This window comes from Pelobates fuscus, chromosome 6, assembly GCF_036172605.1.
Source record: "Pelobates fuscus isolate aPelFus1 chromosome 6, aPelFus1.pri, whole genome shotgun sequence".
NCBI lineage: Eukaryota > Metazoa > Chordata > Amphibia > Anura > Pelobatidae > Pelobates > Pelobates fuscus.
Window position 1 is genome coordinate 236,002,096 of NC_086322.1, and position 27,697 is coordinate 236,029,792.

At 43.1% G+C, this 27,697-nt stretch overlaps 1 protein-coding gene across 1 annotated transcript; it reads left to right on the forward strand.

Annotated features, from left to right (window-relative positions):
- The first annotated feature begins 1,290 nt into the window (after positions 1-1,290).
- KLHL10 (kelch like family member 10) lies at positions 1,291-13,867 on the forward strand. Its single transcript, XM_063425384.1, has 4 exons — positions 1,291-1,803; positions 7,668-8,285; positions 10,781-10,930; positions 13,483-13,867. Exons 1-4 carry the CDS (start codon positions 1,384-1,386, stop codon positions 13,846-13,848), a joined length of 1,554 nt encoding a protein of 517 aa, XP_063281454.1. The 5' UTR covers positions 1,291-1,383; the 3' UTR covers positions 13,849-13,867.
- Positions 13,868-27,697: the final 13,830 nt, after the last annotated feature.

Below are 27,697 nucleotides of genomic sequence, written 5' to 3' on the forward strand. Positions count from 1 at the left end.
TGGCCTTCTCCTGCTGGTGGTCCCAATAAGAAAGATTCAGGAATTCCAATTCAGAAAAAGGATTTATTGGCATATAACAGTAAAATTGATAAAAAAAAAAAAGTTCAATAAAAACAAAACCAGAAATGGCCCTACGCATTTCATCCTCCACAGAGGACTTCGTCGGGGACCAATAACTGAAATTGAATACAATAATGTAGTTAATGCCTGGTACAGCCTATCTCTCCCTCCCAAAGATCCCCCTTAAATACAAATGTCCAAAGAGTTCATTGGTGGTGCAGTAGGAGTGTGAGGAACTGACTCTGCTGGGTTTCAAACCCTGGTTTACATGGTGCTAAACCTCTTCCTTACCAGTACACCAGCCTGCCTTTTGTAAATTTACCTGAGATCTGATACCATTGCTTGTAGAGTCAAGGTTATCAGTGACAACTCTCTTCAGCTGTGTCTGGTTCTTGGCCTATAAAAGCCACTTCCTGTCTCTGTACCTTTGCCAGATTATTGTGGTTCCTGTACTCTCTAATCAAGCTTTTTCCTGTTTCTCCTACCTGTTGCTGAATTTGGACTGTTTTGACTTTGCTGCTTCTCCTTTCCATTGACCTCGGCTTGCCTCACTACGATTATCATTTTTCTGTTCCAGTCTCCCATCTCTGCTTAAGACCAGAAGGCCACTCAAGGCTCAGGGGCTCAACCACCTGGGTAACGAGTGGCTACCTCTGGCAGAAAACATTGCTGATCTGGCTACTGGACTCTAAAACATTGTAACATCAATATCATTACAAGGAGTTGCTTGATGATACTTCCTGATTGGGAACCTGATAGGTGTGTTAACCTATCCTTGTCTCCTGGCCGCCAACTCCCCCTTCTCCAGGTCTCCAAAAATATATTAATGCATGGTGAACACTTCTTCTTTGCCATGCTCTACTCAGTCTTGTCTGTTTTTGTAAGCATATATGGGAAATCACATCACATGTTCCAATGTTTGAAAAAAGAAGCACCAGCTCAAACTGAAATCAAAATAGATCAAAACGAGGTTCACTTATCTTTAATAAAGATGATGAATTATTTTGATTCTGAACACCAATCAGAATGTAGTCTACAGTCATGGAAATTGTGTTCATGTAACTTTATCACGTTGAGTTTTGTATGCTTGTTTGTGTATGTGTGTATGTGTGTTTGTATGTATTTTATTGTTTTCTGCCAGACATATAACATTAAAGTTAACTACCTGTTAAATGAAAAAACACCAAATAAGTTCTAAAACGATACCTTAAATTTGTACTAATATGCCATTACCTCATTTTTTCATCCAACAGAGCCTTATTTACCAGTGAATGGAATACCACTGAGAAAAAGGTTTACAGTATTCCAGGTGTGTCTCCTTGTATGATGAAACTACTAATAGAGTATGCCTACACCAGAACAGTACCCGTTACTGTTCACAATGTAGAAGAACTCTTGATTGCTGCGGATCAGTTCAATGTAATGGGTATTGTCAGAGAGTGCTGTGATTTCCTCAAGTCTCAGCTGTGCATGGAAAATTGCATTGGAATGTACAGGTTTACAGACCATTACTACTGCCCTAAGCTGCACCAGGAGGCCTATATGTACATCCTCCACAACTTTGAAGAAATGGTGAAAGTATCTGAAGAATTCTTGGAGTTATCAGTGGAGGAATTAATTGATATCATAGATAAAGATGAACTAAATATCAAGCAAGAAGATGTAGTGTTTGATGCCATTCTAAAGTGGATCGGGTGTGATTCATCAAGGCGGAGTCATTATATGTCACTTCTTTTACCCAAGGTAGGCTGGAGCGGATTAAATCCCAATAAATATTGTCTATCAAAGTTAATTGCCAACCCAGGATTTGAGAAGAATAGACAAAAGAAGTAACAGATTCTGAGAATTTCTCATGTTCTGTTGTTTTGCGATTTATTTTGATAACTCTACAATTCCCTGTTTAATGAAAAACTCCATATGCAATACTCAGACAGCAATAATGTCCAACTGAGTCCAAATAATTTATTGGCACAATAACCACTAATTGTAAGTAGTCAAATCTTTTTAGTAGGTCTACAGCAGCCTTCAGTGAGCTGGAAGCTCCTAAGCTAAACCCTATAGTGTACGGCTTGTTTGCTTTCTGCCAGTGAGCCAAGCCCTGCATTGCTAGGCTTCAGGGCCGGACTGGGAACTAAAAGCAGCCCTGGAAAAAAATTCTATACCAGCCCAATAATGCGTCGCGCCAGCATAGTGTGCTGATTTAGAGGGTGAAAAAATAACTTAAAATTGAAAACTATTACTCCAGCGAAAGAATGCATATAGGGCTTCAAAATAAACAAAACAGCGCCTTTATTTTAATCAGACATTCATTTGCATGTAATCAATGTTTCTGTACAACTAATTTGGCCTATTAAGGACATTTTAGTACTGGGATTGAAATGGTGAATGTATGCGGTTGCACAACTGAAAATAAAAATTAAGTTATCTTGCTCATTTTGAAGTCCTATGGGTACGCTCTTCACTTTGAATATGTTATTGTGCATGAGTATGCAACTAGCAACAAGACTGGGCCAATATGTGCTCATTACAAATATGTATATATTAATGACATTTATGTGTGTATTATGCATATATAAATGTGTATTAATATATTATAGGCATAATTATATATGTTGCTAATACACACATCAATATACATGCATATATATATATATGTGTGTGTGTGTGTATTACTGTCAGGATCATATCAATTACGTCTATTACCTTTACCTCGTTTAGTGTATCGTCTCCTTTTTGTCTCTTACAGCGACCCTTGTGTTTCTTTTACTTCATCCCAGTCCCTGTGGGTTTCTTTTTACCCTTCTCCAGCCTCTGTATGTCTCTTTCCCCCAGCCCCTTTTTCTCTTTCTCCCTTTCCAAATCTCATCTGTGTGTCTCTTTCTAACTCCAGACTCTGTGTGCCTCTTTCTCTTCTCCCAGCCACTCTGTCTCTTTTTCCCCCAGCCCAGTGTTTCCTCCCACAAATCTTGTGTTACTTTGTTCCCCTTCCCTTCTGTATGTCTTTGTTCCCTCAACAAACCTTCTGTGTCTCTTTCTCCCCTCTCCTCCATGTGTCTGTCTTCCCCCTCTCCTCCCTGTGTCTCTCTTCCCCATCTCCACCCGTGTCTCTCTCTCTTACCCCTCTGTCTCTTTGCCCCCTTCCCCTGTCTCTATTACCCCTCTGTCTCTTTGTCCCTCCATCCCCTGTGTCTTTCTATTACCCCTCTGTCTCTGTGTCCCCCCTTCCCCTGTGTCTCTCTATTACTCTTTGCCCCCCCATATCCTGTGTCTCTCTATTACCCCTCTTTGTCCCCCCATATCCCGTGTCTCTCTATTACCCCTCTCTTTATCCACCCATCCCCTGTGTCTCTCCATTACCCCTCTCATTCCACCCATCCCCTGTCTCTCTATTACCCCTCTCTTTGTCCCCCCGTGTCTCACCATTACCCCTCTCTTTGTCCCCCCATCCCCTGTATCTCTCCATTACCCCTCTCTTTGTATCCCCTTCCCCTGTGTCTCTCCATTACCCCTCTCTTTGTCCCCCCTTCCCCTGTGTCTCTCCATTACCCCTCTATTTGTCCCCCTTCACCTGTCTCTCCATTACCCCTCTCTTTGCCCCCCCTTACCATGTCTCTCCATTACCCCTCTCTTTGTCCCCCTTCCCCTGTCTCTCCATTACCCCTCTCTTTGTCCCCCTCCCCCTGTCTCTCAATTACCCCTCTCTTTGTCCCCCTTACCATGTCTCTCAAATAACCCTCTCTTTGTCCCCCTTCCCCTGTGTCTCTCCATTACCCCTCTCTTTGTCCCCCTTCCCCTGTGTCTCTCCATTACCCCTCTCTTTGTCCCCCCTTCCCCTGTCTCTCCATTACCCCTCTCTTTTTCCCCCTTCCCTGTCTCTCCATTACCCCTCTCTTTGTCCCCCTTCCCCTGTCTCTCCATTACCCCTCTCTTTGTCCCCCTTCCCCTGTCTCTCCATTACCTCTCTCTTTGTCCCCCTTACCATGTCTCTCCATTACCTCTCTTTGTCCCCCTTCCCCTGTCTCTCCATTACCTCTCTTTGTCCCCCTTCCCCTGTCTCTCCATTACCCCTCTCTTTGTCCCCCTTCCCCTGTCTCTCCATTACTCCTCTTTGTCCCCCTTCCCCTGTCTCTCCATTACTCCTCTCTTTGTCCCCCTTACCATGTCTCTCCATTACCTCTTTGTCCCCCTTCCCCTGTCTCTCCATTACCCCTCTCTTTGTCCCCCTTCCCCTGCCTCTCCATTACCCCTCTCTTTGTCCCCCTTACCATGTCTCTCCATTACCCCTCTCTTTGTCCCCCTTACCTTCCACTGTCTCTCCATTACCCCTCTCTTTGTCCCCCTTCCCCTGTTTCTCCATTACCCCTCTCTTTGTCCCCCTTACCCTGTCGCTCCATTACCCCTCTCTTTGTCCCACTTCCCCTGTCTCTCCATTACCCCTCACTTTGTCCCCCTTCCCCTGTCTCTCCATTACCCCTCTCTTTGCCCCCCTTCCCCTGTCTCTCCATTACCCCTCTCTTTGTCCCCCTTCCCCTGTCTATCCATTACCCCTCTCTTTGTCCCCCTTCCCCTGTCTCTCCATTACCCCTCTCTTTGTCCCCCCCTTCCCTGAGTTTTACTTCCCCTCTGTTTGTGTCCCTGCTGTCTGCCCCTTGTCACAGGAGGACTGAGGGAGGGGGCGGAGCTAACTACCAAGCTCCCTCGCAGTTCCCATAATTCCCAGCACAGCCACATCATAGAGTAATCCCTACTCTATGATGTGTAGATGCTGGGAATTATGGGAACCGCGAGGGAGCTTGGTAGTTAGCTCCGCCCCCTCCCTCAGTCCTCCTGTGCGGACAGCTATGCTGCTGTCAGTATCAGTGAGTGTGCTGCTGCATCGCTTAGGCGGCCGCCCGGCACACTCACTGATACTGACAGCAGCATAGCTGTCAGCACAGGAGATGGGGCCGCCGGCCGCAAGGTGAGTAATCACCTCAGAGTGTGCCGCCGGACCGGCCACCCGGCGGCACCGACATGCGGCCGGCGGTCGCGATATTCTTAAAAACGGCTGCAGGGCTCCCTCTCTATAGGGAGTAAGAGCTCTGCAGCCCCCAGGTGCCGCGGCCCACCGGGAAATTTCCCGGTATCCCGGTGGGCCAGTCCGGCCCTGCTAGGCTTAGCTCAGATAGAGTGCTTCCAGCTTTCAGAAGGCTTTAGTAGTTATGGTGCTTGGAGTATTCATTTGTAAAGAAACAATAAGTCACCCGAAAAAATATTTGGAGTTGTTCATTACTGTCTTTAGCAGTTAATTGTAGAATGAAGGAACATGCTTTGGAAATAGGAAAAATAAATAATTAATTACACGCAGTCACAACATTAAATTAGGTTCTCCTGCTTCTTTCAGTGCCAGAATAACTAACTATCAATATTGGAACCAATTTCCAATAATATTTTTTTAGAAAAGGCCTGTTATTTATTATTTTTTGTAAACTCTTTATTCTTTATTTTCAATTATATCACAAGGTATTATGGGATACAGAATGATGAGTAAGGGAAGGGTAATCTTCACAATAGTGAAAAGGTTCAGCATTTATTACATCTCATTGATTCTATACATTTGATTAGTTTGTACCTGAGATGATCCATTGGTGGTGTGCTTGTGTTTGTCTTGGACGGAGCTACCTTTGGTGTATCAGTTCCAAGAATTTGGTGTCTGTAGTAGGTATCTGTTCCCCGTGTGTCATGTGTTTCCATATTGTGATCCTTTTGCAGGTGTGGGGGGCGTTTGGGTGTGGGGTAATTGTAGTCCTGTTGTTTTAAATATGTAAAATTTAAAAAGGGACACTATAGTCGCCAGACCAAGTAAGGCTTAATTTAGTGGTTGTTGTCTATAGCCTGCCCCTGCAGGCTTTTCCAATGTAAACGCTGCCTTTTCAAATAAAAGAAAAGCAGGCAGATCAGGGGCAGAGGCAGCAGCTACAGACTTGAATACAAGTAAGATTTTACTATAGTTAGGGGGTCACGGGTTACGGGTCACCAGTGGGGGCTAGATGGTGGTTGTACACTATAGGGTCAGGACTACATGTTGTGTGAATCATTTCAAAGAAAAGGCAGTGTTTACATTGCCACCTAGTAACACCTCTCTCCAAGTAACTCAGACGGCCACTAGCAGTGCTTCCTGTGGCACAATTTGCACCCTCTGAATGGAGAACGTTCCTCATAGAGCTGCATTGCTTGGCGGATCAGGAGATGCTGATTGGCCAGCACGGAGTTTAGTCACGCATGTGCAATAGGTTCCTAATGCTTTCCCATGGGAAAGCATTGGATTGGTTGAGATCATCAAGACTGATGATCTCAGCCATGGAGACGGGGCCGGCCATGGCAAAACCAGCACAGTGTAGGAAAAAAAAGAGAGTAAACAGGCCAGGAACCTAAACATGCACACAGGCACTATAGAGTATTCCTGTGTTTCTTTAAATGCAAATCAGTCAGCAGTGAAGAGAGAGTTGGCTGCTTATTTCTCGATCTATCAATCTATGCTAGTGGATAAGCATAGCAAGAATTCATATGTGCTTAATCATAGAAAGAAAAAAGCTGGCTTAATAAAGTCAATGCAAAAGGTTATGGTTTTAAATCGAAGTTTATAGTCATTCAGTAGAACGAATTATATATACCTGCTGACTCTTGTATTATATTTGTTGAATTAAAAGCTGTATTTTATTGTGACCACTTGGCCTGTCTACCCATGCATACCTAACCACTATTTAAGTCCCCTGATGGCCCCCCATGTAAGTATTCAAACCATTTGCTAATGGGTTGACAACTTACTTGCGGTCCTCCAGGCTCCAGTGTGAGCCATAAGATCTCTGATCTGAGCTAGACCACTGGTGCAGGGCTCTCCTCTTTGGCTGAAAGTTGTCTGCTGATGCTCTCTCATCTAACTTGCTGGTTTAGCAGGGCAGAACTAACGGAAGCTCCATATTAATTAAAGGGACACTAGTCACCAGAACAACTACAGCTTATTGTGTTTGTTCTGGTGAGTAAAATCATTCCCTTATTTGCAGTAAACACTGTCTTTTCAGAGAAAATTTAGTATTTACATTACAGCCTAGTGATAACTCCACTGGTCACTCCTCGGATAGCTACTACAGGTGCTCCTGAGACCGTGATTGCCATTTAGTGTTTCCACCGTCTGCATGGAGAAACTGAACCTTTTCTCACAGAGATGCATTAATTTAATGCATCTCTACGAGGAGATGCTGATTGGCCAGGGCTGTGTTTGGCTTGTGCTGGCTCTGCCCCTGATCTGCCTCCTTGACAGTCTCAGTCAATCCATGGGGAAGCATTGTGATAGGCTCAGAATACCACTTCTGATTATGTCAGCCAAGCAGGCAGATCAGGGGCAGAGGCAGCAGCTACAGACTTGAATACAAGTAAGATTTTACTATATTTAGGGGGCACTGGTCACCAGTGGGGGCTAGACCGTGGTTTTAACACTATAGGATCAAGACTACATGTTGTGTGAATCATTTGTGACATGTCAAAATGTAAACATGATCCATATTCTATATAGTAGAAGGTAAAAGCTCTATACCGTAAATATAAAGTTTAATGTGTCTCTTTGCCAGGTACGATTAGCATTAATGCCTTCAAACTATTTCATGAATAATGTCAAAACCAATGACTATGTGAAGGACAACGAAGACTGCAAGCCCATTATCATTAATGCTCTCAAAGCTATTTGTGACCTCAACATGAATGGACCTTCTCATTCAGAATTCGGAAACCCATTCACCAGACCCCGCCTCCCTTTTTCCATTTTGTTTGCCATTGGTGGCTGGAGTGGTGGGAGCCCTACTAATGCCATTGAAGCTTATGATTCTCGTGCTGATCGTTGGGTAAATGTTACTTGTGAGGAGGAAAACCCGAGGGCTTATCATGGCTCAGCATACTTAAAGGGATTCATCTACATCATTGGAGGATTTGATAGTGTAGACTATTTCAACAGCGTAAAACGATTTGACCCTGTAAGTAAAATATGGCACCAAGTGGCCCCAATGCACTCAAGGAGATGTTATGTCAGCGTTGGCGTTCTGGATAACTTTATATATGCAATGGGAGGTTTTGATGGCTATGTACGACTCAACACTGCAGAACGTTACCAACCAGAAACCAATCAGTGGACTCTGATTGCACCTATGCATGAGCAAAGAAGTGATGCCAGTGCCACCACCCTCTCTGGAAAGGTAAGGAATATTATATATTTGGTGAGAAGAGTTTATGGTTGGTGGAAATATTGATGTAAACTTGTGGAGTAACATTTACTTTACACATAAATACTCTATAGAATTAGAGTACTTGAAAAAGCTATCAGGGTATTGTTTTGAGAATAATCACCATAAGGAGAAGTGATTATCCCATTTTATTTAATCTAGGATCAACCAATAAATCAATGATCCCTGTAAAATGTTCCTATATACACCCAATGTACGTGATAACAATTTCTAGTTTTCTTAGCTCTTAATAAAAGCAAGTGATCAACATTATAGGGTTTATTTACAAACATGTCTGCCAAAAATGGATTGACAGGTGAGGGAAGGAATTAAAGAAGCAGCAGTGACAAGAATGGAGGGTAGGGACAGAAAAAAATCAAAAGAATAAACAATTCAACTAGAATTAGAGATTCTTAGTGGCATCAGACAGATTTGCCAGATATCACCAACCAGGGGGGCCTTAATATTATGCTTTCATAAATATAAAGCTTATAATCAAATAGCTTACATTAAAGGAACTTTGTAGGCACCATAATCACCTAAGTGGTTATAGGTCCCTGGAATCGGTGGGAATATGTGTGCATTTCTACTAAATGATATGGAGCTTTGCTTATGCCTCATGCGATACCAGTCCATACCATGCTCAGTTGAGACTCTCTGCCGATCACAGCACACCAGCCCTTTGTCATTGATGGATTATGCATTTGATACAGTTCCACACAAAAGATTAGTGTTCAAACTCAAGGAAATCGGTCTCGGTGAAAATGCTTGTTCTTGGGTAGAACATTGGCTTAAAAACAGAATACAAAGAGTTGTCGTTAATGGTAAATTTTCAAGCTGGACAGAGGTGGCAAGTGGTGTCCCTCAGGGGTCTGTTCTGGGACCCTGTTCTGGGACCCCTTCTATTTAACATTTTTATAAATGATCTTGAAGACAGCATTGAAAGTCATGTTTCAGTGTTTGCAGATGACACAAAACTTTGTAAAATAATACAATGTGAGCAAGATATTACTTTGCTGCAGAAGGATTTAGATAGACTGGAGGACTGGGCACTCAAATGGCAGATGAAATTTAATGTTGAAAAATGCAAAGTTATGCACTTCGGCGTAAAGAATACACAAGCAACGTATACCCTTAATGGAAGTGAATTAGGGATAACAACACACGAAAAGGACTTGGGAATTGTTATAGACAACAAACTATGCAACAATGTGCAATGTCAATCAGCAGTGGCCAAGGCCAGTAAGGTATTGTCATGCATGAAAAAGGGCATTCATTCTCGGGACGAGAATATCATTTTGCCTCTCTATAAATCACTGGTAAGACCACATATTGAATATGCTGTGCAATTTTGGGCACCTGTTCTAAAGAAGGATATCATGGCACTAGAAAAAGTGCAGAGGCGGGCTACAAAATTAATAAAAGGAATGGAACATATCAGCTATGAAGAAAGGTTAACAAATTTAAACCTATTTAGTTTAGAAAAACGTCGCCTGAGAGGGGATATGATAACATTATACAAATATATTCGGGGCCAATACAAACCATTGTGTGGAAATCTATTCACAAACCGGACTTTACATAGGACACGAGGCCATGCGTTTAGACTAGAAGAAAGAAGATTTCGTCTAAGGCAAAGGAAAGGTTTTTTTACTGTAAGAACAATCAGGATGTGGAATTCTCTGCCTGAAGAAGTGGTTTTATCAGAGTCCATACAGATATTCAAACAGCTACTAGATGCATACTTGCAAAGACAGAATATTCAAGGATATAATCTCTCAATGTAGGGTAATAACTGCTTGATTCAAGGATAAATCTGACTGCCATTCTGGGGTCAAGAATGATTTTTTTGTCCTAGCTTGTTGCAAAATTGTGCTTCAAACTGGGTGTTTTTTTTTTTTTTGCCTTTTGGATCAACAGCAAAAAACAAATGTGAGGAAGGCTGAACTTGATGGATGCAAGTCTCTTTTCAGCTATCTAACTATGTAACTATGTAACTATGTAGCTTCAGACTGCTAGGTACCAAGAATCTCTACTAATCTGATAAACTGTTTAGTAATAATGTGGGACCCAGTACCCATGAACTCCAGGTGCCATATCCAATCAATTGAAGTTATGGTGTCAACAGTGATGCTTTAAACCAGGGGTTCCAACCCAGTCCTCAAGTCCCCCCTACCAGTCCAGGATTTAGGGATTACCCAGTTGTGTCTAAAGTGTTTTTTTTTTTGTCTCTAAAAATACCACAACTGGGTAATCCCTAAAACCTGGACTGTTAGGAGGTACTTGAGGACTCGGTTAAGAACCACTGATTTAAACTATATATGTTTTAACTGGATTATTCATATTATTGACAGATAAATTTGAGGATTGGAGATTGTAACTGGGTCTGCATGACACATTCAATAGATTGAGTGGTTGGTTTACCTTCTCTGTGAAGTTTTATAGGAATGTTTTTTGGTTTTACACAGGTCTACATATGTGGTGGCTTTAATGGCAATGAATGCCTGTTCACAGCTGAGGTCTACAATCCTGAGACCAACCAATGGAGCTTAATCTCCCCCATGAGTAGCAGGCGCAGTGGGGTTGGTGTAATTGCTTATGGAGACCTAGTATATGCAGTATGTATTTTTTAAGTTTTTTATGATAGTTTTAGTTAGAATAAATGACATTAACAATATAGCTGTTTCATTTAAACTAACAAAATACTATGCTTATATTTTTTCCACTATGATTCATAATCAGAGGATTATGTATGCTCACATATGGCCTAATGGTATATTCTGCACAATAGACAATAAAAGGTGTGAATTATATTGGCATGGCAGAAAGAAACTTCAGGCTGACTTGTACTTGGATAAGTTGTGGAATTATGCAGGGAGGTATGACTAGGGCTGCATAAACAAAGTGATTTAACTCCTAAATGGCAGTGAATTGAGCAGTGAGACTGCAAGGGGCATGGTCTATACATCAAAACTGTTTCATGCAGCTAAACATGTTTTGTTAACTATAGTGTCCTTTTAATTTTAGTAAAATGCACTCCTTTTTCCTATAACCAACCAACGGGGTACATTAGGTCATTTGTGTCTGCCCCTTTCTGTATTATCTAGCAACTGATTTGGAATTCTATGCCTTAAACAACATGGAAGAAAATCAAGATTGTTTGATGAAGTATGGACATGCTGATGGCATATGACTGTAAGGCATTTAAAAAAAAAGGACAGCCTTGTGAACAGGCAAAATGTACATATAAATTGGAAAAGGGGTGTTGATACATGGCAGAAGAGTAGGTTAGTTATTTTTATTCATATAAATGTCTAATTTCTGGAGTAAGCATTTGTTTTCTGCCAACTTCATTTAAAGTACCCTCCAAGAAACTGACTATTAAGGAAACTACAGTAGCATTATTGAGATCCAAGTGATTCATAACAGCTATAGGTTTCCTACTAGATTCCATCTCAGGAATTTTAAATGAACTGTTGCAGTTTTCTTTTTGGATTTTGGAAGAGAAAATAGCACAGTCAGTAAAAAGAGGGGACAAAACATTTTTAGATACATAAATGAGAAAAGAAAAGGAAAACAAGGATTAGTTAGATTAAAAACAAAAGAAGGAAGATATGTAGACGAGGATAAAGGTCTAGCTGACTGCCTCAATTAATATTTTTGTTCAGTATTTACAGATGAAAATGAAGGAAAGGGGCCTCAGTTAGGAAAAAGGATAAATGAGTCATTTGTTACATGTGAGTTTACAAAGGAAGATTTTCTATTTCACCTGTCAAAAGTAAAGATAAGTAAATGGGACCTGATGGAATACACACAAAGTTATTAAAAGAGCTTAATGGTGTACTAGCAAAACCATTAACAGATTTATTTAACTAATCATTTTTAACAAGAGTAGTCTTTGAAGATTGGAAGTTAGCAAATGTTGTGCCCATTCACAAGAAAGGTAGTAGGGAGGAGTTGGGCAACTATAGGCCAGTAAGCCTTACTTCAGTAGTGGGGAAAGTAATAGAAACAATGTTAAAGGATAGGATTGTTGAACATCTAAAATCCGGTGGATGTCAAGATCAGAGACAACAAGGGAGATCATGCCAAACTAATCGTATTGATTTTTTTTGATTGGGTAACTAAAATAATAGATCAGGGTGGTGCAGTAGACATTGCTTACCTAGATTTCCGTAAGGCTTTTAAAACTGTTACACACAGCCTTCTGGCTTATCAATAAACTGCAATTTTTACGCTTGGATTCCAATATTCTTGAATGGGTAAGACAGTGGCTGAGTGACAGGCAACAGAGGGTTGTAGTCAATGAATGATATTCGAAGCATGGGCTTGTCACCAGTGGGGTACTTCGGGCTCGCGCTTCAATGCGTTTCACCCATTCTCTTTAATATTTTTATTAGTGATATTGCAGAAGGTCTTGATGGTAAGGTATGTCTTTTTGCTGATGATACTAAGATATGTAACAGGGTTGATGTTCCAGGAGGGTAAACTAGGAAAATGGACAGTGTTGTGGCAACTGACATTTAATATGGATAAGTACAAGATAATGCAAAGTACAGAATATTTGATAGAGTCCTAACCTCAACATCTGAGGAAAGGGATTTAGGGGTAATTATTTCTGATGACTTAAAAGTAGGCAGACAATGTAATAGAGCAGCAGGAAATGCTAGCAGAATAAAACTTACAAGAAAAGGTTAAAGGAACGTAACAGCTTGGAGGATAGATGAGACAGGGGTGATGTGATAGAAACATTTGAATACATAAAGGGAATCACCACAGTAAAGGAGGAGACTATATTTAAAAGAAGAAAAACTACCACAACAAGAGGACATAGTCTTAAATTAGAGGGACAAAGGTTTAAAAATAATATCAGGAAGTATTACTTTACTGAGAGGGTAGTGGATGCATGGGATAGCCTTCCAGCTGAAGTGGTAGAGGTTAACACAGTAAAGGAGTTTAAGCATGCGTGGGATAGGCATAGGGCTATCCTAACTATAAGATAAGGCCAGGGACTAATGAGAGTATTTAGAAAACTGGGCAGACTAGATGGGCCGAATGGTTCTTATCTGCCATCACATTCTATGTTTCTATGATTGTTCTATTGCTTTTCTATAGAGTGATGCGTGATAGTTAGTAATATTTAACAGACACAACTTGTAATCTGTTACAGGTAGGTGGGTTTGATGGATCAAATAGACTGTACACTGCTGAATGTTATAGTCCTGTCTCAAACAGTTGGCGCAATGTTCGAAAAATGTTCAACCCACGAAGCAACTTTGGAATTGAGGTCGTTGACGATCTGTTATTCGTAGTTGGAGGATTCAATGGCTTCACCACTACATTTAATGTGGAATGCTATGACGAGAAGAGTAATGAGTGGTTTGATGCCCAAAATATGTATGTCTACAGGAGTGCCTTGAGCTGTTGTGTTGTTCCTGGGCTCACCAATGTCCGGGACTATGCTGCCAGCCGTGACAAACTTTCACCTAGGCGTGAGGTCAAGTTAACATCATCTACAAGCGCATTGCCACTATGACTTTTTAAAGCCACTTAGAAAAAAAAGCAACTAACCAACTGTTCTTTGCTGCATTTGTCTGACATCTTGCAAATAAACTCAGCACGTTGCTGTAAATCGTAATCTTATCGTAAGCATATATTTGTGTGAAAATTTGGCTTATCAAAATAGCTATATGTTTGTTGATTTCTAAATATTACACATTAGAAAGTATTAAGTGCTACCCACCACTACACAGCTTTTCTAGTTACATAGTAATAGATCAAATGTATATAAAACGGGAGAGCGCAACTCTATTAATATAAAAGCAAATCATTAAATTATAAATGAATGTGTATATATAAAAAAACATAAACCAAGCAGCTATACACATAAAGAATTTCCTTAAAACTTCACATTCAACAGTACTTAAAAATAAGTGTAAGCGCTATACTTAGAAAACCTTAAAACAGGTGACCTACATATATATCATGGAAATAAAGACACCTACATATGCACTATTTGGATTGGTGAAAAACACTCTTAAATAATCAACCGCATATAAGTCACAGTGTGTTATTTCAAATAACCGTTAAAATGCTGAAGAGTCCAAAAGTCTTTGGGTAACAGATTCTTAGAGTTAATCTTGCCTCACAGCTAGGGTCCAGCATCTTATGATACAGTGTATAACACAGTGATTTCTGTACCTTAAAAAGATAAAAGGACCTCATAGCGTAACAATGTATTTATTTAAAACAAACACAAGAACAAGACACCTTCTCCCCCAAAGGGAACCCTTACATCAGCATATGGTGGTACTCGTTGCCAAGATACCACAATCAAACATGGGTGTATGTGAGATATAGAAGCTTTTACCGCCCGATGTCCTGCATGTACAAACTCCCGCTCGATCTCAATGCTGATAAACCAATTATTAGTGCCGGGAGACAGTTGGAAATGGGGACCGGTGCTTCCAAATAACTCCCCTTTCACCTCTCATAAATCAAATGCTGCTCGCGCTTCAATGCATTTCACCCGTAACACCGGGCTTTCTCAAGATAGTGCGGCGGCCACTAAGAGCGTTGCTATATACGCTCACATCTGTTTAACTCTTAAAGTGCCATATGCCCTATATCCTTTCATGAAGAAGGCTCCCCCTATAGTACAAATCAATTTGGGGCTTCAAAAACATAAAAATATACATAATTAAATACAATGACACAGGTGTGTGTGTGTGTGTGTGTGTGTGTGTGTGTGTGTGTGTATGTATGTATATATATATATATATATATATATATATATATATATATACACATACATACATACATACAGTTGCAAGAGAAAGTATGTGAACCCTTTGGAATGATATGGATTTCTGCACAAATTGGTCATAAAATGTGATCTGATCATCATCTAAGTCACAACAATAGACAATCACAGTCTGCTTAAACTAATAACACACAAAGAATGACATGTTGCCATGTTTTTATTGAACACACCATGTACACATTCACAGTGCAGGTGGAAAAAGTATGTGAACCCTTGGATTTAATAACTGGTTGAACCTCCTTTGGCAGCAATAACTTCAACCAAACGTTTCCTGTAGTTGCAGATCAGACGTGCACAACGGTCAGGAGTAATTCTTGACCATTCCTCTTTACAGAACTGTTTCAGTTCAGCAATATTCTTTGGATGTCTGGTGTGAATCGCTTTCTTGAGGTCATGCCACAGCATCTCAATCGGGTTGAGGTCAGGACTCTGACTGGGCCACTTCAGAAGGCATATTCTCTTCTGTTTAAGCCATTCTGTTGTTAATTTACTTCTATGCTTTGGGTCATTGTCCTGTTGCAACACCCATCTTCTGTTGAGCTTCCGCTGGTAGACAGATGTCCTTAAGTTCTCCTGCAAAATGTCTTGATAAACTTGGGAATTCATTTTTCCTTTGATGATAGCAATCCGTCCAGGCACTGACGCAGCAAAGCAGCCCCAAACCATGATGCCCCCACCACCATACTTCACAGTTGGGATGAGGTTTTGATGTTGGTGTGCTGTGCCTCTTTTTCGCCACACATAGTGTTGTGTGTGTGTGTGTTTCTTCCAAACAACTCAACTTTGGTTTCATCTGTCCACAGAATATTTTGCCAGTACTGCTGTGGAACATCCAGGTGCTCTTGTGCAAACTGTAAACTTGCAGCAATGTCAATGTTTACATGGTGTGTTCAATAAAAACATGGCAACATTTCATCCTTTGTGTGTTATTAGTTTAAGCAGACTGTGATTGTCTATTGTTGTGACTTAGATGATGATCAGATCACATTTTATGACCATTTTGTGCAGAAATCCATATAATTCCAAAGGGTTCACATACTTTTTCTTGCAACTGTATATAAAGAGTTAAACTTGATAAAGCCAAGCAAATGCATTAATTAAGAAAACTTCATATTTGTGTGCAAATGCATTAATTACATAAAATGAACACGATTAGAATAATTAAAATAGGTACATCAATGTAAGAAGAAACTTGGCTGAGAGCTAGAAACATATAAGGACACATTGACTAATTCAAATTCAACATTCATGCCAAATGTTTAGATAAGGAGTGTTTTTCAAATTCCCTTTTGAAATTGTATATATGTTCATTATATATACCTAAGCCAGAGACACACTTTTTTAAATTCAGAAAAGGGCTTTTTTAAATGTGGCAATTGCAGTATTTGCAAAGTGACAGGTCTTCCCTATGGAAAAACATTCTAGTTTCCATTCTTTAGTCACCAAACTTCTTTTTGAAATTAAAGAATGTATCACTTGCTATTCTAAACAGGTAATCTATTTGTTAAGCTGTCCCTGCGGTATTCAATACGTAGGACAAACTAAAAGAATGTTAAGAGTTAGACTTAATGAACATATATACAATATCAAAAGGAAATCTGAAAAACACTCCTTATCTAAACATTTTCTGGAACATCATGATAGAAATATAGGGTGTTTAAAGGGACTCTCTAGTGCCAGGAAAACAATCTGTTTTCCTGGCACTGCAGGTCCCCTCTCCCTCCCACCTCCCATCCCCGGTTGCTGAAGGGGGCAAAACTCCTTCAGTGACTTACCAGAGGCAGCGACATGTTCCACGTCGCTGCTTCTTCCTCCGCTCACGCTCCTCCCCTTCATCACGTCAGCCAGCAGGGGAGACTGATCATGCCCACTTGCGGGGGAGACCTAATGCGCGTGCGTGGCAATGCCGCGCAGGCTCATTGGACCTCTCCATAGGAAAGCATTGAAAATGCTTTTCAATGCTTTCCTTGGGGTTTTTTGGCGATGTGAAAAAACCTGTGCTAGAATCACAAAAGTGCCCTCTATAGATTCAGGAAATGTCCTGGATCTATAAATTGAAAATGTTGACCCCTTTTGGCATGAATCTTGAATTTGAATTAGTCAATATTCTATAAAATAGTTTTTTTTATTAGTTCCATTTATCGGGTCCTTAAGACTTCTTAAGGTGAATATATGTATATACATTTTTTAATTTTTTATCTTCTCTGGAATATGCATATATTATACAAATGATCAGGGACGGACTGACAGCCTTCTTGGCCCTGTGGGAGCTGTGTGTGTGTGTTTAGTGGATGCAGTGTGTGTTTGTGTAGTGTGTATATAATGAATGCAGGGTGTGTATAGTGAATGCAGTGAGTGTTTGTGTAGTGTGTATATATAGTGAATGCAGAGTGTGTGTAGTGTGTGTATAGTGTATAGTGAATGTAGTGTGTGTATAGTGAATGCAGTGTGCGTAAAGTGAATGCAGTGTGTTTGTGTAGTCTGTGTATATAATGAATGCAGAGTGTGTGTGTATATATAATGAATGTGTAGTGTGTGTATATAATGCAGAGTGTGTGTGGTGTGTGTATATAATGCAGAGTATGTGTGGTGTGTGTGTGTGTGTGTGTGTGTGTGTATATAATGCAGAGTATGTGTGGTGTGTGTGTGTATATAATGCAGAGTATGTGTGGTGTGTGTGTGTGTGTGTATATAATGCAGAGTGTGTGTAGTGTGTGTGTGTGTATATAATGCAGAGTGTGTGTAGTGTGTGTTTGTATAGTTTGTGTATATAATGAATGCAGTGTGTGAGTGTGTGTGTGTGTATGTGTGTGTTTGTGAAGGGATGTAATTTGTTTAAAATGGGCAAGAGGGGAGGCATTTTTTATTTTAATTGTATTTTTAATATTTATATGTTTTCTTTTTTTTATCTGCGGTGTGTTTTTTATTTTAATATTTATGTGTTTTATTTATTTTGTGTCCCCCCTGCTTGTTACCTGGCCAGGGAGGGGGGATATGATAGTCCCTGGTGGTTTAGTGGTATGTACTGAGCAGTGTGAGGGCCCGCAGGAAGCTGTTACTTACCCTCCCAGCAGCTCCCTGTGTAAATCTCGCGGTCTGCGCCCTGGTAGCTGAAGGGAGCTGCTGGGAGGTAAGTTACAGCTTGCTGCTAAGTCACAGCTTGCTGCCGGCCCCCACAGGACCTAGGATGTATTATCAGCAATATCTGTATCTTTATTGGCCGATACCGATATTGCCGTAAAACCGATAATCGGTCGAGTAACACAGAGTAGCAGACAGACAGTCACACACACAGTTACAGGTAGACAATTACAAACACACACAGGTACAGATGGACAGTCACGTACATACAGCCACACATACAGTGTCACACACACCCACACAGAGGCAGACAGTCACACACACACACACACACACACACACAGGCAGACAGCCAAACAGCCACACGCACACAGGCAGACACCCACACACACACGCACACAGCCACACACACACGCACACAGGCAGACAGCCACACACACACACACACATGCAGACAACCACAAACAGACAGACAGTCACACACAGGCATACCTCTATTCATTATGGAGGTGGAAGTAGTGCAGCTCCTAGATTCTGGTTGTTGGGGAAGCAGGGACTCCTTCCTGCTTCCTATGCAGCAATTACCCGGCACTTCTAGTCCCGCCCCCACCATCATTTAGCCCCTCCCCTGCTAAGCCCTGCCCCCACCGCAATGGTTTGTGTGTGTTTTTTCACCCTTAAGTCCGGCCCTGGACACACACACACACGTTCACTAAACACAAGCTCACCAAACACACACACACACTAGTTCACTAAACACACACACTCAGTGACACACACACACAAGCTCACTAAGCACACACAAGTTCATTAAACACAGACTCACTGACACACACACCCAAGCTTACTAAACACACATGCTCACACACACACACACACACACACAGGCTCACTACACACAAGATCACAATGTCACTCACCCTTTGCTGCTGTGGATACAGAGCTGGAAGCCTGGAAACTAGGCTGTTTGTTACCGCATGACTGGGTTGGAGCTGGGGGCGGAGCTTAGGTGCTGCATGTGGGAGAAGCTCCCAGGGGCCCGTAGGGGTTTACCTTTGACTCCACAGAGGGGAGGAGCTGAGGAAATTCCCCTCCTCTAATACAAACGTGTAGAGCTCTCTCGCCGGGGAAGTTTATCAGAGACTAGGCACAGAGAGGTTCCTGCTGGTATCACACTGCATTGCTGCCTTTTTTAATGCTCTGATCTCCCCTGCCCAGCCACAGCAGCTCCGGGCCCCTGACTGCCACGGGCCCTTAGTCCATGACCGATGTGCCCGAGTGGTCAATCCGCCCCTGATGGTGGGATTGCTCGATAATCCAATATCTTTGGGAAGTAATGAGTCAGTATTTGTCTACCTTATTAAAAAAGAAGCTAAAACTGACTCTGAATATGGCTTTGTTAAATGTGGATATGAAGGCAATCGATAGTCTTGGTCCGGTTGCCCTCTATATATTAATGGCTGTCAAATTATCAATAGCCAGGAATTGGAAGTCTCCTTTGGTGGACAGCTGGCCCAAGATTCACTCACAAATTATTATACAATGTAAGATGGAGCGAGCTATTACCGGAAGATCCGCTTTGTTGTTCCATCAATATAGTTATTGGGACAGATGGATTAAAAGATTAAAGGGACACTATAGTCACCTGAAAAACTTTAGCTTAATGAAGCAGTTTTGGTGTATAGAACACGCCCCTGCAGCCTCACTGCTCAATCCTCTGCCATTTAGGAGTTTATGAACCCTAGTCACACCTCCCTGCATGTGACTTGCACAGCCTTCCATAAACACTTCCCGTAAAGAGAGCCCTATTTAGGCTTTCTTTATTGCAAGTTCTGTTTAATTAAGATTTTCTTATCCCCTGCTATGTTAATAGCTTGCTAGATCCTGTATGTGATTAAAGTTCAATTTAAAAATTGAGATACAATTATTTAAGGTAAATTACATCTGTTTTAAAGTGAAACTAGTTTTGTTTTTTTTCATGCAGGCTCTGTCAATCATAGCCAGGGGAGGTGTGGCTAGGGCTGCATAAACAGAAACAAAGTGATGTAACTCCTAAATGACAGTGAATTGAGCAGTGAAATTGCAGGGGAATGATCTATACACTAAAACGGCTTTATTTAGCTAAAGTAATTTAGGTGTCTATAGTGTTCCTTTAACAGCTTAATAGTTCTTTATATCTTTACCAGTCCCTAGCTATAAAATAACGATTAATAATATACAATATTCCTTTGTTGCACCTAAACCGGCTGACGCCCCCTGCCCCAACTCCCCATATAGCCACAACTTGATTCTGTCATGTTTTTCTTTAGTTTGTTTTATTGTTTTCGTAGTTCAAATATGTATGTTTTAATGATTAAATTAAACTGTAATTAAATTAAATTAACGGAAAAAGAAAAAAATAATGAATAACAAATGATGATTTGGTATTGGATTTTGCTGACATCGAAGGGCAAATGCGCAATAATAAATACCAATTTTTGATGTGAAAAAATAAGGGAAAGTGGAAAAGGTAAGCCTTAATATTCCTACAAGCTTTAAAAATTAATGGAATCTAGACTCAAGGTACCCGGCTTACATCAAAATCACACATCATTTACTCAATCCTACACCAGTCCCTGGATCTGCTAACACTTCCTCTCTCTCCAGCTAACTATACAAAAAGGAAACAAAAAAATGTTGTTATAAAATATTTTAGCATAGTGCAGAAAAAAATAAAAAAATTAGTCTTTTAAACACCAGAAAAAAACACAGTCTGTACTCCACAGCTTAGGCTCTATAAAATTGATGACAGTAGCAAGATGGCTGACAGCAATTCAATATCAGGTTTCACATGTTATCAGCACTCCCTTTTGTTGCTGGACTTTCACCACAAGGCTCCGTACATTACTTCCAGATTCCGAGAAGGTTATTCCAAGAGCTCACGGCATTATACAAAACATTTAGGATTCTCTAAATACTTGTGTGCACAATTTATGTCCTTATAAATATCTCCGTATCCTTGTCCGGCATTGGATGTGGCCAAACAAGTGCAATTTCAACTTTTAGAGTTTCCCGAAGAGATTGGTGATAATCAGCTCCGTTGGATCAGGCGGCCCAAACATTCCAGGACGGTCACTACAACACACAAACAGAAGCCTCAATACCACAAAAAATAATTTCTTCAATGATATGTTTACCAAAATTAATCAACCAATTACCTAGGGGCTAAAGGTCCAGTCAAAACCTAATTTAAACCCCTAGATAGTGTATCATGGAGTTATTTCAGCTTGGTTTGTACTGCATGCAATTTGTCTATTACAAAATTTTACATCTCTTCCCCTTAGAGTGCTTTCTTACAGATGAGAGAAGCTTTCATATACATAAATGTTTGAAAAGACAAGATTAGGCAGTGTTTGGTAGTTTATTCTCGTTTGGGAGAGGGTCCGTGTATGTGGGCGTCTCAGAGAGTGTGTGTCGCATTCTAGATAAGTAGGTGGTGTATGAGGTGGAGGGTAGGACACATAGGTCCTCTAAGAGAGAGAGCGGGAAAGAGGAGAGGGGAAAGGGGGGGATATCAAGTACAGGGTAAGAGCGGGGGGAAGTGCAAGAGGAAGTGCAAGAGGAATTTAAGGTATGAGTCAAGAGGGAGAAGGAAGAAGGCAAGGGGAGAAAAGGGGAAGTGGGGAGGTCAAACCTCTCATCCCAGCGCCGTCCCCCCTCCCCCGGATCAGCTGCCACCCCCTCGGCCCCCAGTCTGGCAGTGTCCTTTCCATCTGGCGAGGCACCAGGTGTAGTGACTCCGGGCCTGTGATGCTATTGCGGTGTTGGGCCGTTGGAGGGCCCACTTCAGCCATCGGCTTTCTGTGCTATTGGCGGAAGACAGCCAGTGAAGCCAGTGGTACCAGGTGTCATGGTAAGATTGTGAACGGCCGGTTGCAGATAGAATCAATTCTTCAATTTGTCTGATGTCCCTGTTCATCCATTCCAAGACTGATTTTTTGTAACTGCAGAGCGGGAGTGTGGTGAGTTGGAGTAAGTATGTTTCTGGTATAAGTTGTAGGTTCACATCCGTAATGGTCGAGAGGACTCTGTGTACAGCCTCCCAGAAGGGTCTGATGAGAGTGCACGTCCACCATATGTGGTATAGTGATCCCAATTCCTTTCCGCATCTCCAGCACTCAGGGTCGCATGTATTTGTCATAGCGTCCAGTGTTTCTGGTGTTTTATACCAGTGGGAGAGCATCTTGTATCCCGACTCTGGTGCATTTGGTGCAAATCGAAGATTTGTGGAGGAGTATGAAAATGGTATCCCACTGTTCAGCTGTTAGTGTGTGTCCCAGGTCCCTCTCCCAATATTTGGTGAAATAGGGAAGGGGAGCATCAGCATGCAGAGTGTTCAGCAGGCTGTATAGTAGTGAGATTGCGTGCGGCGGGGGCCGGGTGCAGATGGTCTCAAATCCAGTGAGAGCTCTTGATGCCAAGGCGAGGCTAGGGATGCTCTTTAGGAATCGTACCAGTTAGTTGTATTGGAAGCGGAGTAGTTGATTGTGTGGCAGTTACGGGACCAAATCTATCAATGGTGTGATTACCTCCTGGCTGTATACATCCTTTAGCCTACACGGGGTAGGGAGGCCCAGCGCCCCGGTGTAACGGGCAGACGCCGCGGGGGGAAATTGCGGGTTTTGTGTAATAGGGCACAATGGGGACACCGTCGGAGCTAGGTCTCTATGGGGGGGACATCCTCCTCCAGAGTGTCACAGTGGTGTGCAGTGTCGGGTGTTTACCTGGCGGTTTCTCTGACATCTCCTTTGGTATCCACGGTAGAAGGGGTAGGGGCACCCTCGTGAAGCTCGCCTCCATGGAGATCCAGAGCTTGTCCTTTTGGGGCGTGTGTCCACTCAATAATCCTCTGGAGGTGGACGGCTTGTTGATACTTGGTTAGGTCAGGTAGACCCAGCCCTCCATGTTGTTTGGGTTTGGTGAGGATGGCGAAGTTCAGCCTCGCTTTCCTGTCGTGCCAGACATAGTCTGCAAACGATGTGCGGATTTGTGAGAAGAATGTCTTGGGGATGTGGACCGGTAGGGTTTGCAGGAGATTCAAGAACCGCGGGAGCACATTCATCTTGAGGACGTTTATCCTCCCGAGCCAGGTGATGTGAGGCAGCGTCCAGGTTTTGAGGTCTTGTTGCACTTTCTCCAGCAGTGGGGGGAAGTTTATGCGGAACCTATCGGACAGCTCCGCAGAGAGCAACACTCCCAGATATTTGATTGCTTCTCTGCACCACTGGAAGGGGTATCTTTCTTTTATTGCGGTCACTGTCTCCCGGGGGCATCACAAGTTGAGGATCTCGGATTTCGAGAAATTAATCTTCAGGTTGGACAGGTGGCCATATGTTTTGAATTGGAGCATGATCTCTGGCTCGTCCCCCAGTTTCCATTAATGCCCTCTATGTGCGGTTGTGCGCGTATGGTGTTTAAGAAGGGTTCTAGGCTGATGACGAAGAGCAGGGGTGACAGCGGGCACCCCTGTCTAGTGCCATTTTGTATGTCAAATGGCTTGGACAGGATCCCATTCACTTGCACTCGAGCAGAAGGCCTGGTATATAGTGCTGCAATCCATGCTAACATGTGCGGGCCAAAGCCATCTTGTTCCAGAGTGGACATTAAGAAGGACCAATCTACCCTGTCGAACGCCTTCTCCGCATCAGTTGAGACCAGGAGGGCAGGTGATTTCCAAGTCCGTGCTGTGTGGATCAGGTTGAGTGCTTTGATGGTATTATCCCTGGCTTCCCGTCCCTCAACGAAGCCCACCTGGTCGGGGTGGATGAGGCCCGGTAGTAGGGGTTGGATGCGGAGTGCCAAAATTTTCGCGAAGAGTTTCAGATCGGCGTTCAGCAGGGAGATCGGTCGGTAGCTGGTACAGCTGGTGGGGTCCTTCCCCTCCTTAGGCAACACTACTACGTGTTGGGGTAATTATCCTTTTTATTTATTTCTCACATACTGCACCTGGGTGGTCTAAATTTGTATTTTCTGTATTGTATACCATTCCATACATACTTTATGATTGCAGATCGAAAAGATGAGAAGAATGTCGTGCGTAGAGTCATCGGCAGCGTTTGAAACAAGTATAGAAGTCTAGGTAAGATGTTCATTTTTATTACCGATATGAGCTCGATCCACGAGATATGTTGGTAATTCCAAATTCAGAGGTCCTGCAATATCTTAGCAAGGGGTTTTACAAAGTTTATTTGGTATAGTTTGTTTGGGTTGGTCGTGAGCCAGAGTCCCAGGTACTTGATCATGGAGTTACACCAGTGGAACTGGAACTGGGTGCGTAATGAGTTGCAGTCCCCGCGGTCATGATGTTTAGGACCTCGCATTTGGAGAGGTTTTATTTGAGGCCTGAAAGGTGGCCGTAGGTTGTGAATTCTTGCATCAAACATGTAATGTGATCCTGGGTTGCGTAACAAAAAACAGCATGTCATCAGCATACGCCACTGTTATATGCGTAGTTCCGTTCGCAGAAAAGCCCCTAATGTCTCTGTTGCTCATATTGCTTCAAGAAGGGGTTCCAGGGTCAGGGCAAAGAGCAGTGGGGATAGGGGGTACCCATGCCTGGTCCCATTCCGAATTGGAAAAGTTTCTGTGAGAGCCCCATTCACCTTCACACGGCATTGGGCCGGCTGTATATGGCATCTATCCAGACGAGGAGTGTTGGTCCGAATCCAGTCTCTCTAATCGTCTCTGTCAGGAAGGTCCAGTCCACCCATCGAAGGCCTTCTCTGTGTCGGTGGAAAGTAGGAGCATGTGCTCTCCTGTTGTTTTAGCAAGGTGTTGTATGGAGAGTACCCTAAGCGTGCTGTCTCTTGCCTCTCAGCAGGGGCGGGCTGGGCCGGGGGGCAGGGAGGCAATTGCCCCCCAGGCTGCCCTAAATTCTTTTAAGACCGACCGCTGCAGGGCCGGCCCTTTAAATGCTGCAGCCGCCTGAGCGCTCTGTTAAGAGCCTCAGGCGGCTGCAGTTGCTTCTCCCCTCCCCTTCCCTGTAGCGTGGCCGAGCTCCTCTCCGGTCCGCGGTGCCCGGCCGGAGTGATAGGAAGGTGCACACTTAGTCAGTCCGGCCGGATACAGGAAACAGAAACTCCTGTTCCGCGCAGAGTTACTATTTCCTGTACCCGGCCGGACTGACAGGAAGTGCACACCCAGTGTGCACCTTCCTATCACTCTGGCCGGGCACCGCGGACATGAGAGGAGCTCGGCCACGCTACAGGGAAGGGGAGGTGAGAGGAGGGGTAAGAAGAGGGGGGGAGAATGAAGAGGGGGAGTAAGAAGAGGGGGGGAGTAAGAAGGGGAAAGGGGGAGTAAAAACAGTGGGAGGGGGGAGTAAGAAGAGGGGGTAAGAAGAAGAGGGGGTAAGAAGAAGAAGGGGTAGTAAGAAGAAGAAGGGGTAGTAAGAAGAAGAAGGGGTAGTAAGAAGAAGAGGGGGGAGGCAGAAGAGGGAGTAAGAAGAGGGGGAGAGTAAGAAGGGGGGGAGTAAGAAGGAGGGGAGATAAGAAAAGGAGAGGGGTAAGAAGAAGAAGGTGGGAGTAAGAAAAAGAGGGGGGGTGAGAAGAAGAAGAAGAGGGGGAGTGAGAAGAAGAAGAAGAGGGGGAGTAAGAAGAAGAAGGGGGGAGTAAGAAGAAGAAGGGGGGAGTAAGAAGAAGAAGGGGAGTAAGAAAAAGGGGGGAGTAAGAAGAAGAAGGGGAGTAAGAAGAAAAAGGGGAGTAAGAAGAAGAAAAAGGGGAGTAAGAAGAAGAAGAAGGGGAGAAAGAAGAAGAAGAAGGGGAGAAAGAGAAAGAAGAAGAAGAAGGGGAGAAAGAAGAAGAAGAAGAAGAAGAAGAAGAAGAAGAGGGAGAAAGAAGAAGAAGAAGAAGAAGAAGAAGAGGGAGAAAGAAGAAGAAGAAGAAGAAGAGGGAGAAAGAAGAAGAAGAAGAAGAAGAAAGAAGAAGAAGGGGGAGAAAGAAGAAGAAGGGGGAGAAAGAAGAAGAAGAAGAAGAAGAAGAAGGGGGAGAAAGAAGAAGAAGGGGGAGAAAGAAGAAGAAGAAGGGGGAGAAAGAAGAGGAAGAAGAAGAAGAAGGGGAGAAAGAAGAAGAAGAAGAAGAAGGGGGAGAAAGAAGAAGAAGAAGAAGGGGAGAAAGAAGAAGAAGAAGAAGGGGGAGAAAGAAGAAGAAGAAGAAGCGGGAGAAAGAAGAAGAAGAAGAAGGGGGAAGAAGAAGAAGAAGAAGAAGGGGGATAAGAAGAAGAAGGGGAAGAAGAAGGGGGATAAGAAGAACACGGGGGAAGTAAGAAGAACACAGGGAGGAGGGGGTAAGAAGAACACAGGGGGGTGAGGAGAACACATGGAGGGGGGGAGTGAGAAGAACACAGGAAGGGTGGAGGGGGGGATGAGAAGAGCACAGGGAGGGTGGGTGAGTGTGAGAAGAGATCGCTAGAGGAGGGTGCGGGAGAGGAGAGACCACTAAGGGGCAGGGGAGAGCTCTAAGGGACAGAAAGGACAGCTCTTTCACACTACGCACACACACACACACACACAATGCACAGTTGCAAACAGCCTCCAGATATCCTGTTCTACACCAGACCAGTGGAGCCAAACTGCAGCCCATCATCATCCTCATCTGGTTGTAAGTAGGCAATCGAGTAAATTATTAGTGACACTAATCTATAATTTACCTCACCCTAAAGGGACACTATAGCTTAATGAAGTGGTTCTGGTGTCTACACAGGAGGGGAGTGCACTGATTGCACTGCACTCTCCTCCTGCCCAGACCCATCTTTACCGCAGTGCAAGTGCCCTCTGCCCCTAATTTACAGTGGCTCACACTCACAACAAGCAGTGCCTGGAGCCCTTTGCAGAGACGGGAACAAAGAGGTTCTGCGGCAGCTGGCCGTCCTGCAAGCATTACATTAAACAGCTGTTCCCCATGCAGCCACAGGTGGCGCTGTGCTGGGAGAATGTGATTACTCTTCACTTCCTCCCAGCCTACAGAGCAGCGCATGGGAGAGAAAGAGGAGGAGGCATGATTTACTCTTACAGCAAATCTTTACAAATTTGGGGGGATCAGCTCTGTTTCCACAGTTTATAGGTGTTTACTCTGATGTCTGTATTAATATTGAGGGATTTCTAAGTAGTAACATCAGTGTGTGTCAGCAGGACCAGCCATTGGGGTGTGCACGCTGTGCGGTCACACAGGGTGCCATGACAACAGAGGCGCCCGGCGGCCAACACAGCTCACAAGTTGGCGACACCAGCATTTTCAATTTAAACGATTCGCTGGTGGTCCACTGGTGCGCACCAGCAATAGGTGCAGTCAGATCATATCCTCTCCCTCGTGGTTCCGGCGCTCAGTTAGTGAGTCAGAGCACAGGCTCAGAGATTCTCAGACTCTGACAACATTGAAAGTCAGAGCCGTGAAGGAGCGGGTATGGCAAAGAGCAACTGATTAACCTTACATCAATATCCATTATA